This window comes from Acomys minous (assembly GCF_964271855.1).
Source record: "Acomys minous genome assembly, chromosome: 10".
NCBI classification, from domain to species: Eukaryota; Metazoa; Chordata; class Mammalia; order Rodentia; family Muridae; genus Acomys; species Acomys minous.
Genome location: NC_140491.1, coordinates 52,602,707 through 52,618,756, shown reverse-complemented (window position 1 = coordinate 52,618,756; position 16,050 = coordinate 52,602,707). Strand labels below are relative to the sequence as shown.

General features: G+C 37.1%; 1 protein-coding gene across 7 annotated transcripts in view; it reads right to left on the bottom strand.

Moving 5' to 3' along the window:
* The window catches only part of USP34 (ubiquitin specific peptidase 34), a 176,598-nt gene that overhangs the window by 92,371 nt on the left and 68,177 nt on the right, over positions 1-16,050 (bottom strand). For all 7 annotated transcript variants that reach the window (XM_084798362.1, XM_084798363.1, XM_084798360.1 and 4 more), the window contains 7 exons: positions 14,782-14,864; positions 11,724-11,878; positions 9,931-10,044; positions 8,086-8,185; positions 7,704-7,863; positions 5,116-5,242; positions 4,847-4,994 (listed from right to left, as the gene is read on the bottom strand). In XM_084798362.1, coding sequence (XP_084654488.1) covers positions 4,847-4,994; positions 5,116-5,242; positions 7,704-7,863; positions 8,086-8,185; positions 9,931-10,044; positions 11,724-11,878; positions 14,782-14,864 — 887 coding nt within the window. The remainder of the gene's footprint in view (positions 1-4,846; positions 4,995-5,115; positions 5,243-7,703; positions 7,864-8,085; positions 8,186-9,930; positions 10,045-11,723; positions 11,879-14,781; positions 14,865-16,050) is intronic.

The following is a 16,050-nucleotide window of genomic DNA, read 5'->3' as shown; positions in this document are numbered from 1 at the left end:
TTTAAGCACTCAGGAGGCAGAGGCAGGCGGATCGCTGTGAGTTCAAGGCCAGCCCGGTTTAAAAAGCAAGTACAGGACAGACAAGACTATGCACGTTGAGTCCCTGTCTTGAGAAAACAAAAACCAAACAAACAAAAATAAGAACAACAACAACAGAAATGCTTAACTGGGAAATGGAACAAAATTAAATGTCAACTAATTTAATCAAACATTAAAGTGTTGGTTTTTTATTTGTTTTTAAGTTAAATAGGACCTCACTATGAAGCCAGGGAACCTGCCATTTTCTTACACATGAGGATTATAATCATGTGCCACCACAAACCGCTGGCAGCATCTATTTTTATCTGAGTGAGTGACTGACTGATTATACTTCCAGCATCCATCCAAGAGCCTTTCACATGTGAAACATGGATTCTACCAGTGAGTGAACCCCAACCTTGAATCTTGTCTTGTTTTGTTTCAAGACAGGGTTTCTCTGTCTTGGCTTAGCTGTCCTGGACTCTCTTTGTAGACCAGGCGAGCCTCAAACTCACAGAAACCCCCCTGCCTCTTCTTCCCTAGTGCTGTAAGGGCGTACAACACTGCACCTGGCTACAAGCTTGAAACTTATAAATACAGAAAACTCTATTTCATAAGTATAAAGCACTATTTTCAAGAGTAACAAGTAAAGCAGGACAAATCACTTACATAGCAACATATAACATTTCTATTTTGGTTGTGGTAGCAAGGCTGGGGACTCAACTTGGGCCCTTGCACATTCTGGGCAAATGCCACTCCAATCAGCTAAATCAAAATACATAAAAGCTCTAATTTACTTTTCCATTTTATACCAAGAAACTTTAATACAAGATAACAAATAATTTCTAACAATGAACTTAAATCAGGCAGTTTTCTTTCTTAAAATATAACTGTCAAATAGTTAAACTAACATGTAGCCTTTTCTAGGTTTCAGAAGATTTCTTTTGAGGTGGTCATCCTGGGCATTGAACTAGGGTCTCAAGAACTAGAACCCCAATCTCTAAGAGAGATTTTTTATCCTAAGAATTACTTAACAACTGTGGCAAGATTTCTTGCCTTAAAACAACAACAACAACAACAACAACAACACAAGGGCTGGAGAGATGGCTCAGAGGTTAAGAGCACTGGCTGCCCTTCCAAAGGTCCTGAGTTCAATTCCCAGCAACCACATGATGGCTCACAACCATCTGTAATGAGATCTGGTGCCCTCTTCTGGCCTGCAGGTGTACATGCAGGCAGAGCACTGTATGCAAAATAAACAAACTAATCTTTTAAAAAACAACAACAAAAAAAACCCCTACCAAAACACGGATACTCATACCTATAGTACCAGAACCTGTGACACTGAGACAGAAACTGTTCCATGTTTTGAGTTTAGCAGTAATACAGGCAGGCAGGAAAAATAAAAGCCTTTAACAATATTATTTTGATGCAAAAAGAAATAAACCTTCAATAAAACTGCTACGTTATAGGATCAGTAAGTAAAAGGTGCTTGCTATTAAGCATGACATTCTAATTTCAATCTCAGGGGCAAACATGGTTGAAAGAACAGATTTTCTCAAGTTTTCTGACCTCCACAGTATGCTTTGGTATGTGCCTCCACAGTATATACATAAATAAGCATAATAAAAAATATAAAATAACTTTTAAGGCCTGTTGATATGGTGTACACCTTCAATTCCATTACTCAGAAAGCAGAGGTAGATAGATCAACTTCTCTAAGTCTGTGGCCAGCCTGGTCTACACAGTGAATACCAAGGCTATATAGTAACATTCAGTCTCAAAACAAACAAACCAAAATACAAGCAAACAAAAATGTTTAATTAGTACATATTCTGGATGTAAAACCATTAAAAATATCCAGAGTAATGGATCTAAAAGGTAAGCCAGTATTGGAAGGCACTAGACAGTCCTTTATTAGGGACAAACAAAAAGCTTCAAGAAATGTTCTCGTTCTTAACCTGGGCAGCATAAGTTTCCATCTTGTTATTGATCTCACAGTATTATTTACTTATAACTCATTTAAGTGTCTACATGAGTGTGTGTAGAAGTGTCCCTATTCCTATGCACACGTGCTTGTGTGTGCCTCAGAGGGCAGAGGTCCAACTATGTATCATCTTCTATCATTCTCCACATTATTTTTAGAGACAGAGTCTCTCACTGAATACAGAACTCTGCTTTTCAGTCAGCTTAGCTAGAAAGTAAGTCTTGAGACCCTCTTCTGGGACGAGGGGCTGTCCTCCCGCTCCCCTAGTGCTGGAGTTATACTTAAGACTGACAATGCTTAGCTTTTTCCATGGGGATCCAAGCTCAGGTGCTTATCTATGCTTCATGCAGTGAGCCATTTCCCCAGTCTCTGTATGGAACATATTTTACCATAATAAAAGCAGTTAATTCTTGGGTCAGAAATTCAGTTTCTACATACTTACTCAAAATATATGAAAATACAGTACACACAAGGATAGCCTCTGTGACACTATTTACAATAACCACACACTTGTAATTTCAATTATATGGGAAAGGACGGCAAGTCAACCTTGAATTTGAGGCCGGCCTGAGTAATTTGGCAAGTAACATCCATCTAAGAATAAGAATTACAAAGAGCTGAGGTATACTCAGTAACAGTGATGAGGCAGAAGGCCCTGGGTCTAGTTATCTCTAGGAGAAAGAGGGAGAAAGTGAAATGAATGGAAAGGATCTAAGTTTTCGTTACTGAAAAAGAGGTCAAATAAACCAAGGTTCTGTCTTGTAGCAAAATCACATCTAAAAACAATTTTCTGTATATACGAATATGAAATGTTTTCTAAGATGACAGCAAGGCACAAATATAACCCTGCTGATTATGATTATGTATGTGTACTCACTCACACTAGTATGGCGTTTCCTGAAGGCTATCTATGGACCAGTTAACTGTCACAGAAGAAAGTGAGTAGTAAAGAAAAAAGTGATGCACGAGAGACTTGGACACATTGACTAACGTCTGTTGTCTTCTCCCAGCGACTCTGGTTCTTCAAAACCTGGTCTAAGGTTTCTTATTACACTTACAGCCTGTGTGTGTGTGTGTGTGTGCGCGCGTGCGCGTGCGTGTGTAGGGAAGCAAGTATTCCATGGTACATGTGTGTGGGAGTAAGAAGGTACTTTTGGGAACTGGTGCCACTCTAGTTGCTCCATGTAGGCCGCAGTAATCAAACTGAGGTCATCAGGTGTTAATGAACACCTTCATCCACTAAGCCATCTTACCGCCCCAAATCTGATACTTTAAAAGATAGAAATGTGTTTCGTCTTCAACATACTGTGTTCTTTTGCTTCTCAGTTACAGATACAATATATTCCTTACTTTAACAAATGAAAGGTGCATAAACACAATTTAAGATCCAAGAATCAAGCCGGATGACATCCATAATCCCAGTTCTCAGGGAGACTGAGGCAGGGGGATCGCTGTGAGTTCCAGGCCAGCCTGGTCTGCAAAGCAAGTCCACAGATAAGGCTACACAGAGAAACCCTGTCTTGATAAATAAATAAATAAATAAATAAATAAATAAATAAATAAATAAATAAAATATAATATTTTAAAGATCCAAGATTCAGCTTTTTGGTCATTGTTTTAAATCTACACCAATACTCCTATCTAAACATACACAAAAAAGAACCCCTGGGCTAAATTTAGATAAATGTGCGCTTTCTTATCTACCCATACACAGGACAACACTTATATTCAATTTGTCTCAGACTTCAAAATCTCCCTGTTTTGAAGCACGTGCACACTTTAATTACTGAGCATCCCTAATCCAAACCTTCTAGATAAAACACCTCACTGGATAAAACTAGACAATCTGAAGGACTGGACATGGAAAGTCATCAATAATTACAAGTTGTTTATCACATGATTCTTACATCATTTTTATGGTCACATCAAAAAGCTTCAGGAGAGAGACCACAGAGGAAGTATAGCACAGAACTGCACTATGGCCAGCCGGATGAACTATGTTTGATGACTGCACACGTGATAGAACTGGGTCCCACAACTTGTCTCTAGACCTCCACATGCACTCTGTGGCATGCACACACTCACATACACAATAAATAAATTAATACAAACTTATTTTTAGGACATCTACAAAGAATCCTGAGGAAAACAAATGATGTCTGCAAACAATACCCAGAGCCACTGTTACACTAATACCTAACATGAATAATACCAAGGAACAAGGGAAGTAGCTGTTGAGACCTTTAAAGGCTTAAAATTAATTATGATGGTCTCATTGTTTTTGTTCCCAAACAAAAATGTTACTGGAATTTATTCCTTTATGCAATGGTGTTTGGAGATGAGATTTGTTGAGTTCAGGACATGAAGGCAAGGCAATTACAAACGCATTAGCACCTATGGAAACCCTGGACACAGTCGGCTTCTTTCCTTTTCACCTTCTACTTCCTGCAGTGTTAAGGAGTAACATTCAAGGCACTATATTGAAAGGAGAAAGATGCCCTCACCCGATTCTTACACTTTATACCCTGATTTTATACTTTGCAGGACAGTGAGAAACACATTTCAGTGGCTTACACTGTCTGGCTCAAAATCCCAGCTCTTTGGAAGAGCAGCTGGAGAATTTCTGAGAATCTGAGTCCGACTTGGGACTAGGCCAGTTAAGACTCCAGAGTTAAGATCCTATTTTCAAAATTAAAACAAACAAACAAACAAACAAACAAAAAAAACCAACACACAACACCCTAGTGTTTAAGCAAATGTTAGAGCCACACAAGATAGACGAAAAAACTGCTATACAATGAAGCCTGAAACTTTCTTAAACATGTTCAGTGTTAAACTTACCAGGAAACTCTCCCTTTCTGCTGCTTTGACCAAACTCCTGAAGTTGAGCTTGCTGACTTATTTGTTCTTTCTGTAAGTTTTCATACCAATGAGTCACCTCAGCCCTAAGGTCTGCTACCTGGTCGCTGGGATACATTTCAATAGTCATCTGAAACATGAAAAGCAACCAATTAAAAAGTACAAGCTATCAAACCCAAACAACCAACCAAAGAAAAATGAGAATGTAAAGAAAAATGTTACCAAATTTGGGGATTAAGCCCTATGTCTACCTTGTCAGGAAGTCCAGCAGGTTGACACACAACCCTTAGAGGCAAAGACTGCTTGTCACTCAGTGCTTTCAAATGACTACTAATACCAGTGCCCTCAATTTGCCACTGTCTGAGATGATATGCAAACCTAAAACAACACAAACACAGAGAGACCATTTTGACATTTTAATGTTACAGGAGTTTTTACAAGATGGGAAAGCCCATAAAAAGTTAGACAAAATTTATATTCATCATTGTCACTTGAGAAATAAAGACACCAAAGAATTCTTAATTTAACCACACTCCCAGAAAATTACTGAAGGAAAAATCTCTCATTATATAAACAGTTATTTAAAGGCTAGAGAAGTAAAAGCAAAATAAACAGAAGTCAACACTAATCGAATACTGAAATCTCAAGCTATCATTTATACAGTTAAAAGGGGGGGGGGGGGAGGTTTTAAGAAACACTGTCAGAGAGAGAGAAAAAAAAAGAAATACTGTCAGAGAAAGATATATATATATAAAAAATTTTTAAGAAGCAATGTCTAAGACTAACCAGGAGTTCTGAAATAAGAGGATGGAAGTTTATTCCCTACAAATGAAGTAAATATCCGGGGCTATGAGCGAGCAAGAGCTCTACTATGTAATTCGTGGTTTTACGTTTCCACCTCGGTGCTACCGACTTTTCCCCAAGGCAGGGTTTCTCTGTGTAGCCCTGACTGTCTTGGACTCGCTTTGTAGACTTCCGCTGACATTTTTCGTTCCCTAGTTTATATTGTTCTTGGAGACAATTGGCAAGTATCGTTCACACATCAAGTGTTCACCAGGATCCCTGGTCTCTATGCAGTCAAAGCCAACACAACTGTCTCCCCCCAACTATGACAACAATAACATCAAAAACTGTTTCCAGATATTGTCTACTGCTCCTGAAAAACAAAGTCACTTCCAAAGGCACTGCTGAGATTAAACCTTTTCTAAAAGGTAAGTTCCTTAAAATATTATTGTAACTCACTTTTATACAAACGTCTTTTCAAATTTTTGCCTACACGTTACATTTAAATGAGACACTGAGCACGCTGAACACTTGACAGACAAGGGTACAAGGTAAGATCTATTGGGCAATGTGTAAGCTTTAAGCTACTGCTTTGGCTATTTTTATTCAACTTGGTGCAATTCTTAGTTCACCAGTTGCTCACAAATATTTATATAACTTACAAGCAAAATTGACATTAGCATGAAATAAACCAAGACACATATGAAGGACATAGCACCTTTCTCCACAGCAGGACAAAAATAGTATCTATGAGATGGGATACCAGGATGCAAAACCCATGAAAAATATGACTCAACCTTTGGAAACAAAATTAAGTACTGTTGTGCTTAATGATACGTACTAAAAAAAAAAAGAAATACAGTGTGTAAGACCTAAAGATTTGTGCTAACAAGGCAGTTTGCTGCTCTTCACAGCACAGCATTTGTTTATAAATAACTTAGTCTATCATTAATAGCAAGCATGTCTAATAAGAAACAGAGCAACTGCAGGAGACTTTTGTTTCCCATGTTAACAGCTTAGTACACTGAATGAGTCACACAAGTTTGTATTGACTTTTTAACTAATTTGAACGAAACCACATTTGCCTATTTTAATTTTCTCATGTAGTAAAGGTTCTGAGGTGCAGATGTTTCTATGCAAATGTCCCAGAGTTCTCTTATATATTCTTTAAAACACAAGAACTAAATAAACTTCTACAAACTATAATCATAAAAGAATCTTGTACCACGTGGATGTTTCAAATCATGTATACATGTCATAAGGAATGCGTAGGACTCTTTCTTGCTCAGCGTTTCCTTACAGTTCAAAAAGTCAAAAATGTAAATTGTATGTGATTTTATATCAAACTAAGATCTGAAGTTGAAAGATGTTGTACTTTTAACAAATTTTCAACACAGTTCTTAGTACTTTTATATTTATACTCATTAAATGACATAAACAGAATTTTGTAGTTAAAACTATCTACTCACCTTTCATTTCATTTCAGTTCATAAATGTTAATTTGATTTGTTTCTGTATGACACAGAGTATGTCTAAATTAATTATACAGATATTCATTTAACACAGAAATTTTTGGCCATGTTTCCATGGTAAATGGAAATTCAAAATTAAAATACTCTCTCCTAGTCCAGAAAGGAAAAAAACAAAACAAACAAACAAACAGCAAATGAAATAAATGATTCAACTTGATAAAATATGATGATGATATGATGCTGCTGGGAGAGTTGTGCTGTGGCTTGTTTCATTGTCGGTGCTCCTGCCTTTCAAGTCATAACTGAAATGGCAGTGAAATGGAATTCTGTCCAGAGTTTCTTATTCATGCATGACTGCTGAGACCCTAAAGACTTTAAAATCTGTTTACTTATGAGGAAATTATATTGTCTACTCAAAGGCAAAATGATACTTGTTTCTATAGCAACTATTTCTACTACTACCAATTCAGTTCGGTAACGCATGTTTCCTAGATGCTCACAGTAAGAAACTTAAGAACACATTTAGACATGGTAACAAATGAAATCCTGAAAATCATTCATATAGTGCCACGTAACAGAATTACCTTCTCCTAAATGCTTCCAGATGCGTCTTCAGCATAAGCAATCCTCTTTCTATAACCGTGAGGCTTGAGTGTGACTCTTGCTCCAGACTGCTAGAGGCTATCGTCAGACTCTCCATGCACTTACTAATAAATTCTTGCTCCTTTTCCAAACCTGTTTTACCTGAAATCCAGATATATACTCATTACACTTTTACATTTTTATTTACCTATATTAAAGAAAATGAAGCAAACTGAAGCTTAATCAAGTCTCAGAAAAAGAAACACAGACTCATACAGATACATACAAGCAAACACTCATATACATTATCAAAAAAATTGAAGAACCAAACATAAAAGGAAATCTTGAATTTTTAGTTTTTAAACAGTATTTCAAATTACTTACCATTAATATAGTAGGAGTTAATATACTGAATAGCTGCCCGACTGACATCACCTGATTGTGCTCTTAATGCAATGCCCCAAAATTGGTCCATACCACACAACTAAGGAATAAAGATCAGACATTTTTAAGTTTTGTTTGTTACATAACAGGTTATTAGATTAAATTATCAGAAGTGGAATTACACATTAAATTTAGTATTTTACAAAGTAGTAAGAGAAAAAATTACAGTAGAGACATGTAATAATTATGATAATCAGCAAAAGCTTACAAATCTTCTCAGTTACTGAAGAACTTTCAAAGCCAACTGTATTTCTTTATAAAGCAGGAAACCAATACAGTTGGCTTTAAAAGTTCTTCATTAACTATATAAAACATACCTTGAAAGCCTAAAACCAAAAAATTATGCAGAATGATTTAATGCTTTTCATTGAAGTTAAAGTGATAAAACTACCGCTTTCATATAGTCACAACTGATTTATTCAACACAGTACCCAAATTCTTGTTCAAATTAGGGACATTAAATATGAGATACCAAAAGAAAAGTTCCTGCTAAATGCTGCACAGAAACAGTTGAAGTAAAAGTTCTCAAAATATGGACAGAGATAGTCTTCCAATGGATGACCTAACTCCCAGCTAGCAGAACATAGTTATTAATTAGGTAAATCAAACCTATCTGATTATCTTGAAATTATCAAACTGAAACTTACTAATGCTGGTGTTAAGATTAACACTAACACAACAAGCCCAACATCACTGTACAAATAAAAGCAACAGTAGAAAGATAGAAAAGAACATATTGATACAAGCAAAATTATTATTCTGTGAGACAACATCTCATGTAGTCCAGGATAGCCTAGACCTGAGCATGGAGTCAACGATGATCCTTCAGCTTCCCCCTTCCAAAGGCTGAAATTACAGGTATGTACCTGCACCATCTTGCCTGCTTGGCTTATGTGGTCCTGATAATGAAACCCAGGGCTTTTGTGGCTGCAGAGAAACCATTTCACCAACTAAGCTTTATGACTGGCTCTAAAACTATTCTTGACACCACAGAGAATCTTAAAAATTTTCTCCTCCAGATTTTCAACAAAATTAAGTGAAATAAAAGGTTGTTAATTAACCAACTAGAAGACCTTTGAATAATGGCTTATTTTAAAACAGTATAATGACGCTCATTCAAATATATTGCAGCCATCAAATATGGGGAGGGGGAACATTTTAAAGCCAAAGATTAGAAATTTGTAGGAGTGTACAGTTAAGTTAATCATAATTATTGATCGATATGGATTATTAAAGAAGAAAAATCACTATAAAGTAGATATATATTAAATATTAGTATATACTGCTATAAAGAGGAGCTGAAAGTTTAACAAACAGCAACTTGAGAGCCAGTGAAATGGCTCAGCATAAGAAGTGCCTGCCGCCAAGTCAGCTAGCTGATTTGAATGCCCAAGGACACACGCAGGGTAGAAGCAAGGTGACAGCTGTTCTGACTTCCACATGAGCAAATTATTATTTTACACCAGTTACACCAGTCTTTCATAAAATACTGCTATCTTTCCCAGGAGCTGCAAGGAGAGTAACAGGTGTCTCTCCTAAACAAACCACAGAGCATGAAAGAAGGCTTTTTGACACAAAATCAGTTTTCGTTAGCAATCAGAATACAATAAGACCACAGCAAAACTGCTTCAACAGTCAAAATGTGCTTTTAAAACTTGAAATAAAATTAAACTTCATAATATACTCAAAGTTTATAGAAAGATAACTTGGTAATTTCATTTGAAAACAAAACCAAAAAAAAATCTCACAAGTTGACCTGACAAAACAGTAAGTCTAAAGCCTTACCTCAGAGTTTGAGCCACCATCATAGGCACTGGTAGCCAATCGAGCCAAGTTACATAGGTGCTGAAACAGGTTTAAGCCAGTCATGCTGATTGTTTCAGGTTTTAACTGGGGCATCTTAAGAAAAAGATGTTAATAAATTTTATTTTCTTAGAAGATTATTAATTTTACTAAAGACAATATGGGAGGAAAATTGCCACATTAGATTTGGCAAAAATATAAACATTTAAGTAACTTAATAAAATTCTGTTCATGCAAAGCCTGAAGAGATATATATTTCAAATAAACACACCTGTCTGATGTATGCTTCAATTTTCAATATATACGTAAATTCATATATATGAATGAATATATAAATCCAATATATATAACCCACATACATAGTGAAATTTGAATATGTATTTACACATAAACATATCAGAGGAAGTAAAAAAAAATTTGTCATCTATTAAATATTACGACTTTATACATTTATGAGGTATCTAGCTAAATGTAGTTTGCATTGAAGAGAATAATGATAAATGAAATTCTATTTGTGCTTTGCCCCAAAATTCATTTGTACATATTCACAGAGACACCATGAGTTTGCAGGGAACCTTCCTAATGTTAAGGAAGAAAGGAAGGAGGGAGGGAGGGAGGGACGGAGGGAGAGAGGGAGGGAGGGACGGGAGAGAAGGAGGCAAGCAAGCAGACAGAGCTGGGAGTGGCTGTGCACTCCTGTAATACCAGCACTTGGAAAGCTGAGACAGGAAGGTCTCTGTGAGTTTGAGCCCAGCATGGTCTACAAAGCCAAGTTCCAGGACAGCCAGGGCTGTTACATAGAGAAACCTTGTCTTGAAAAACAAACAAAAAGCATTAAGGAAATGGGAGGAAAGAATTTATTTTTGCTTTGTATTTTGTTTTTTTGAGGAAGGGCTTCTCTGTGTAGCCTCTGCTGTCCTGGACTCACATTGTAGACCAAGCTGGCCTCGAATCCACAACAATCCACCTGCCTCTGCCTCCTGGTGCTGGGATTAAAGGCGTGAGCCACATCTGTTCCAGAAAACTGACTTTTCAATCAGTCTCACGGAGACAGACCGACTTCCAGCTCGTTACGTTTGGAAGTTTGAACAACTCATCCTCTTTCCTCCAACTCTCAAATGCTGAGATTATAGAATGCACTGGCACACCCATCACACACCTGCTTTATCATTGATGTTTATCTTATAACTTATAAAATACATGACTACCTACAACATCTCATATGGTGAAAAGAAATATAGATCGTTACTATCACCACTATACTTCATAAAATGCCTTTCCAAGCAGGGAACAAATACAGCTATTAGCTTATGGTTGGCCAAAAGACAGACTGAAGTTACATAAATTTAACAGAAGAAAACCCCATAGACTTAGATTTATTCTAATCACTCTAAATTCAATAGATAATAGATCATCATATATGATAGGAAAATCTGAATTGGAAAACTTATATAAAGGTTACCAAAGACTGATGCATTTGTCCAACTTAAAATCTATGCAGAAAGCCGGGTGTGGTGGAGCACGCCTTTAATCCCAGCACTGGGAGGCAGAGGCAGGGGGATCAAGGTGAATTAAAGGCCAGCTACAAATTAAGTCCAAGACAACCAAGGTATCACTCAAGGAAACCCTGTCTTAAAAAACCAAAAGCAAGGGGGCGGGCAGGCAATGAAAAAGAGAGGAAAAACAAGACAAAGAATGTTATAGACATCACGTTTCCAGAGATTAAAATGCACACAGGAAAATATGCAAATAAGCCGTCTGAGATGTGAAGTCACCTTCTCCAGGAACAGGTGCTTGTAGGTCTCCATGCCCATTGCATGTTGGTCTTTACTTCGAACTTGATTTAAAAACCAGTGAAGGGCATCATCATAGCATTCAGAATCCTCTACTAAACAGTGCCATAAGATGTCAACTTGCTCCAAACTTAATCCTGAACAAAATGAGACATTTTGCACATTATTAATTTTGGATGGAAGGTGTGAATGACACATCTTGCTACGTAGCTCACTCTGGTCTATAACTTATCCCACCTGACTGAGTCTTCCAAGTCATACAATATTGGTGAGTTACCCTATCTATTTTATAAATTATGTAAATATGTGTACAAACACACACTCCCTTTGGACATTAAAAATAAATGTCAGTTTGTTTTCATAAAATTCATATAATTACTAGCTCAGTAATTTTTTATGGTTTCCTATCGGGAAAAAATTTTTTGTAAGTTTACTTTTAATTTATTCACTTGTAGTCCCTCTCCCTGGCCTAAAAACATGGAGCACTTCACAAATTTGTGTGTCATCCTTGACCCAGGGGCCAAGCTAATCTTCTCTGTATCGTTCCTATTTTAGTATGCGTGCTGCCGTTGCAAGCACCTACCTGGAAAATTTTAATTAGGATTATACAAAACATTTTTGCCCTAATACACTGTACTAAAAGCAGCTAGAGGCAAAAATGTAAAGGAGCTATAGCTGACAGCATCTTGTATAAAGTATTTTAAAAGAAATTCCACTAACTTATATTATCAACAAATAGCATAGCTGATGATATGGCTCGGGAGCTTAAGAGCCTGTACTGCTACTCTTCTAAGCAAAGTGAACCCATCACCCACACTAGGTGCTTACAACTGTCTCTAACTCCAACTCCACAAGACCTAACACCTCTGTCTCTGTTGAGTGCCCAACATGTGCACACACACCCCCCACAGACGTGTATATATAATTAAAAATAAAATAAAAAGGAATTATTACACATGCACAATCACGCATAATTAAGAACTGTTGTACGGCTGGAGATGTAGTTCATCTGCACAGTGGTTTTCCTAGCCTGTGGAGGCCCTGAGTTCAACCTTCAGCAACACCAAAAAATGGGAAAATATTCTAGAAAAGTCATCCAATAATAGGTCTAAAAGAGTATAGAAGATTCAGAAAATGTGAATACATACTATATTATGAGAACAATAATTGCAGACAAATAATCACAAAAACTATTAGGGATTCAAATCTAAAATTGAGAATTACAAGAGTAGAAAGCATCCAGTGAGATAAAGAATAACAACTACTATTTTTATAAACTATGAGAAAGAGATCTTTATAAAGAAAAAAGTAAAAGTACAGGAAATGATAAAAGACAAAGTATTTACTTAGTTCTCATTACAGATTCAGATGAAATATACATAGTATTCTAACCAAAACCAAAACAAAAAAAACAAAAAACAAACAAACAAACAAAAAAAAAAAAAAAAAAAAAACCAAAGAAAAACAGATAAAGACCTCTGTAGAATGAAACAGAAAACATTACAAGGCAATGACAAGTCTGAATATGAATTTAAAAAAAGAAAAAGAAAAAAAGAACAGACAATTCAAAGACTATTCAACTTGTTGAACTCATTCCAAAGTCAACTGTGGCTTCCTACAGTTGGAGGAATGGAGGGCTAGCTAGATGGCTCCGAGGTTAAGAACAATGCCTACTCTTCCAAACGTCCTGGGTTCAATTCCGAGCAACCACATGACGGCTTACCACTGTCTAGAGTGGGATCTGGTGCCTTCTGGTCTGCAGGTGTACATGCAAGCAGAATACTATACACATAATAAACAAATACATCTTAAAAAAAATTATAGGAATACCCAAAACCTCTGCTTACTAAGAGAGCAAATTGGCATTCCACAATATCAGAAAACACTCAGGTAAGTGGCAATATGCTCTAAAAGGACTTATGCCTTCATTAACAGTAATCCCAGGACAGAGGAGCTTTAAGGTCAAAGTCAATTAATACTAGTTTAGGACCATCAGAGCAATATAGTGAGACCCTCTCTCCAAAGTTGTGGGAAGCCATGCTAAATTTTGCCATGTCAGAAATCCCGTGCTTCGGCTGCACGCTGTGACCTTCCAGCTGCTGAGCTCTGCCACATAAAGTCGTTGTGTTCCAGGCCAGCCTTGGACTATTCACCTTTGAAAGAAGCAGGGAAGTCCCTATTGAGAGACACCTGGAGGGTTAAGGAAATTCAGAGAGCTACTCAAAAATAGGAAGTTCTTACAGAGAGCTATTCAGGCTATTGTGTTCTTCTTGCCTTGGGAGCTAGGGAGACAGGGATCAGACTAGATCCCATTGACCTTGCTATATAAGGTCTTACTCGCCTGCACTAAACAGAGTCTTGATCAGAAATTTCCTTACTTGACTTGTTATTTCTCATGCCTCTGTACCCTACTTTCAATCCCCACTCCCTCTTTCAGGTGAACCCTGATTCGATTTTCCCCACAGGCTGGGACATATCACAAAGTAACATAAGATGGTGGAGATTATTTTCTAAGAACATGTGTTGCTAAGAAGCAAAGGAGGCCTGAAAGGCCTTCTCAATGATTAAGACTGCTTGCCACTCTTAGAGGAACGAAGTTCAGTTCCAACAACTTTCAGCAGTTCAGAACTGCCTCTAATTCCACCTCAAGAGATCTAATGTTTTCTTCTAGCCTTGTTAGGCACCAGGGCACTTGTCTGTGCCCCTCCCCCACCCTCTCTCTACACAGACAGACACACAGAGACACGCACCTGCGTGCCACACAATATGAATCTGAAAAGGTAAGGCAACATACACTAGAAGTAATGTTTAGTATATGTTATTATATATTACACATCTTAGGTTATTAGAAAGAGAATATAAAGTTAGTCTTCAAAATAAAAAGTGTGTTTTAGTGTGTCAGTGAATTTTTGCAAACCTTGTATAGGTAAAGTACTTGACACCAGACCTGGTAACTTGAATCAAACTGATCTCATGTACCTCTAACAGACACACGCATGCACAAACACAGAAACAAATATAAGAGAAACTCCGATCTTACTGAAGTGATCAGGGGATCCCAGGGTTGAAAACACACAGGTCAGGAACTGAAGTCGAACTTGAACTTCAGCGCTATGGCTGTACCTACAAAGGCCATCAAATGATTAACACAAGACCTATTCTTTCTTCTTTTGTGCCTCCATATTGCAGATAACAAACGGCCCTGACCTCAAGGCCCTCGTCTTGCGTCACCACCCCAATCTACGGACCATACTCTTCAGGATCCTATATCTTATAATAAGGTATTCAGTATTCCTAATCATAGCATACACCAAAAATGCAAAAATCCCATACAGTTCACAATGTCCCCCTGCCTTAATTATACACTGCATGCATTAAGTTCATGAAAATTGAGACTGTAGTAAAACGTACTTTCAAGTTAGCATTTTTGAGCCTTAAAAAACTTTAAGATTTATTTTATGTGTATGAATGTTTTGCCTGTGCCCACAAAAATTAGAAGAGAGCATCAGATCCCTTCAACCTGATCATACAGATATTTATAAGCTACCAAGAAGCAAGTCTTCTGGAAGAGCAACCAGTACTCTGAACCATGGAGCCATCTCTTCAGACTCCAAATTAGTTTCTTTTAAAATATGTAAATAAAAAACTAAAAGAAAACCAAAAAAGTATGTAAGAAATCATCAATTTAAAAAAACTGTCATTTTTAAATTATATTATATTAACAAACTGTAAGATTAAGGCCAGCCTGGTCTACAGAGGGAGTTCCAGGTCAGCTAGAGCTGTTGCACAGAGAAACCCTGTCTCAAAAGAAACAAAAACAAAAACTCAAATTGTATGACTATTAAACTAACAAAGGAATGACTGCACGTTCATCAGTACTTCACATATTGTTATCACTATCCAGATATATATTATTTAACACAGTACAAGTCTAGTTCATAAAAAATATGCTATGCAACTAATAACTGATTCAACAAAACCTCACAGAAATATAAGCGTTGCTGTGAGTTCATATAGCTTTGAAAGAATTGAATCTATAGGCATCTGCCAAGCTCCACATTCTAAGGAAAGGAAAGGTTCTGAAAGTCAGACAACAACCGGAGCGTAACCATCTGAATACAGAAAGAAGAGCTCTGTGTGTTATACAGAGAAAAGGACTTCCTGAGAGGTCAGGGACAGGACGGGGAGTGGGAGCAGCAGCTGCACTTGCATTTCAAGATCTCTTTAGCAACTAAGTGAACAGAGTTCTGAAAAATCAGAGACTAAACCACTAATCCCTATCTCTGTGACAGAACTAAAGACACACTTG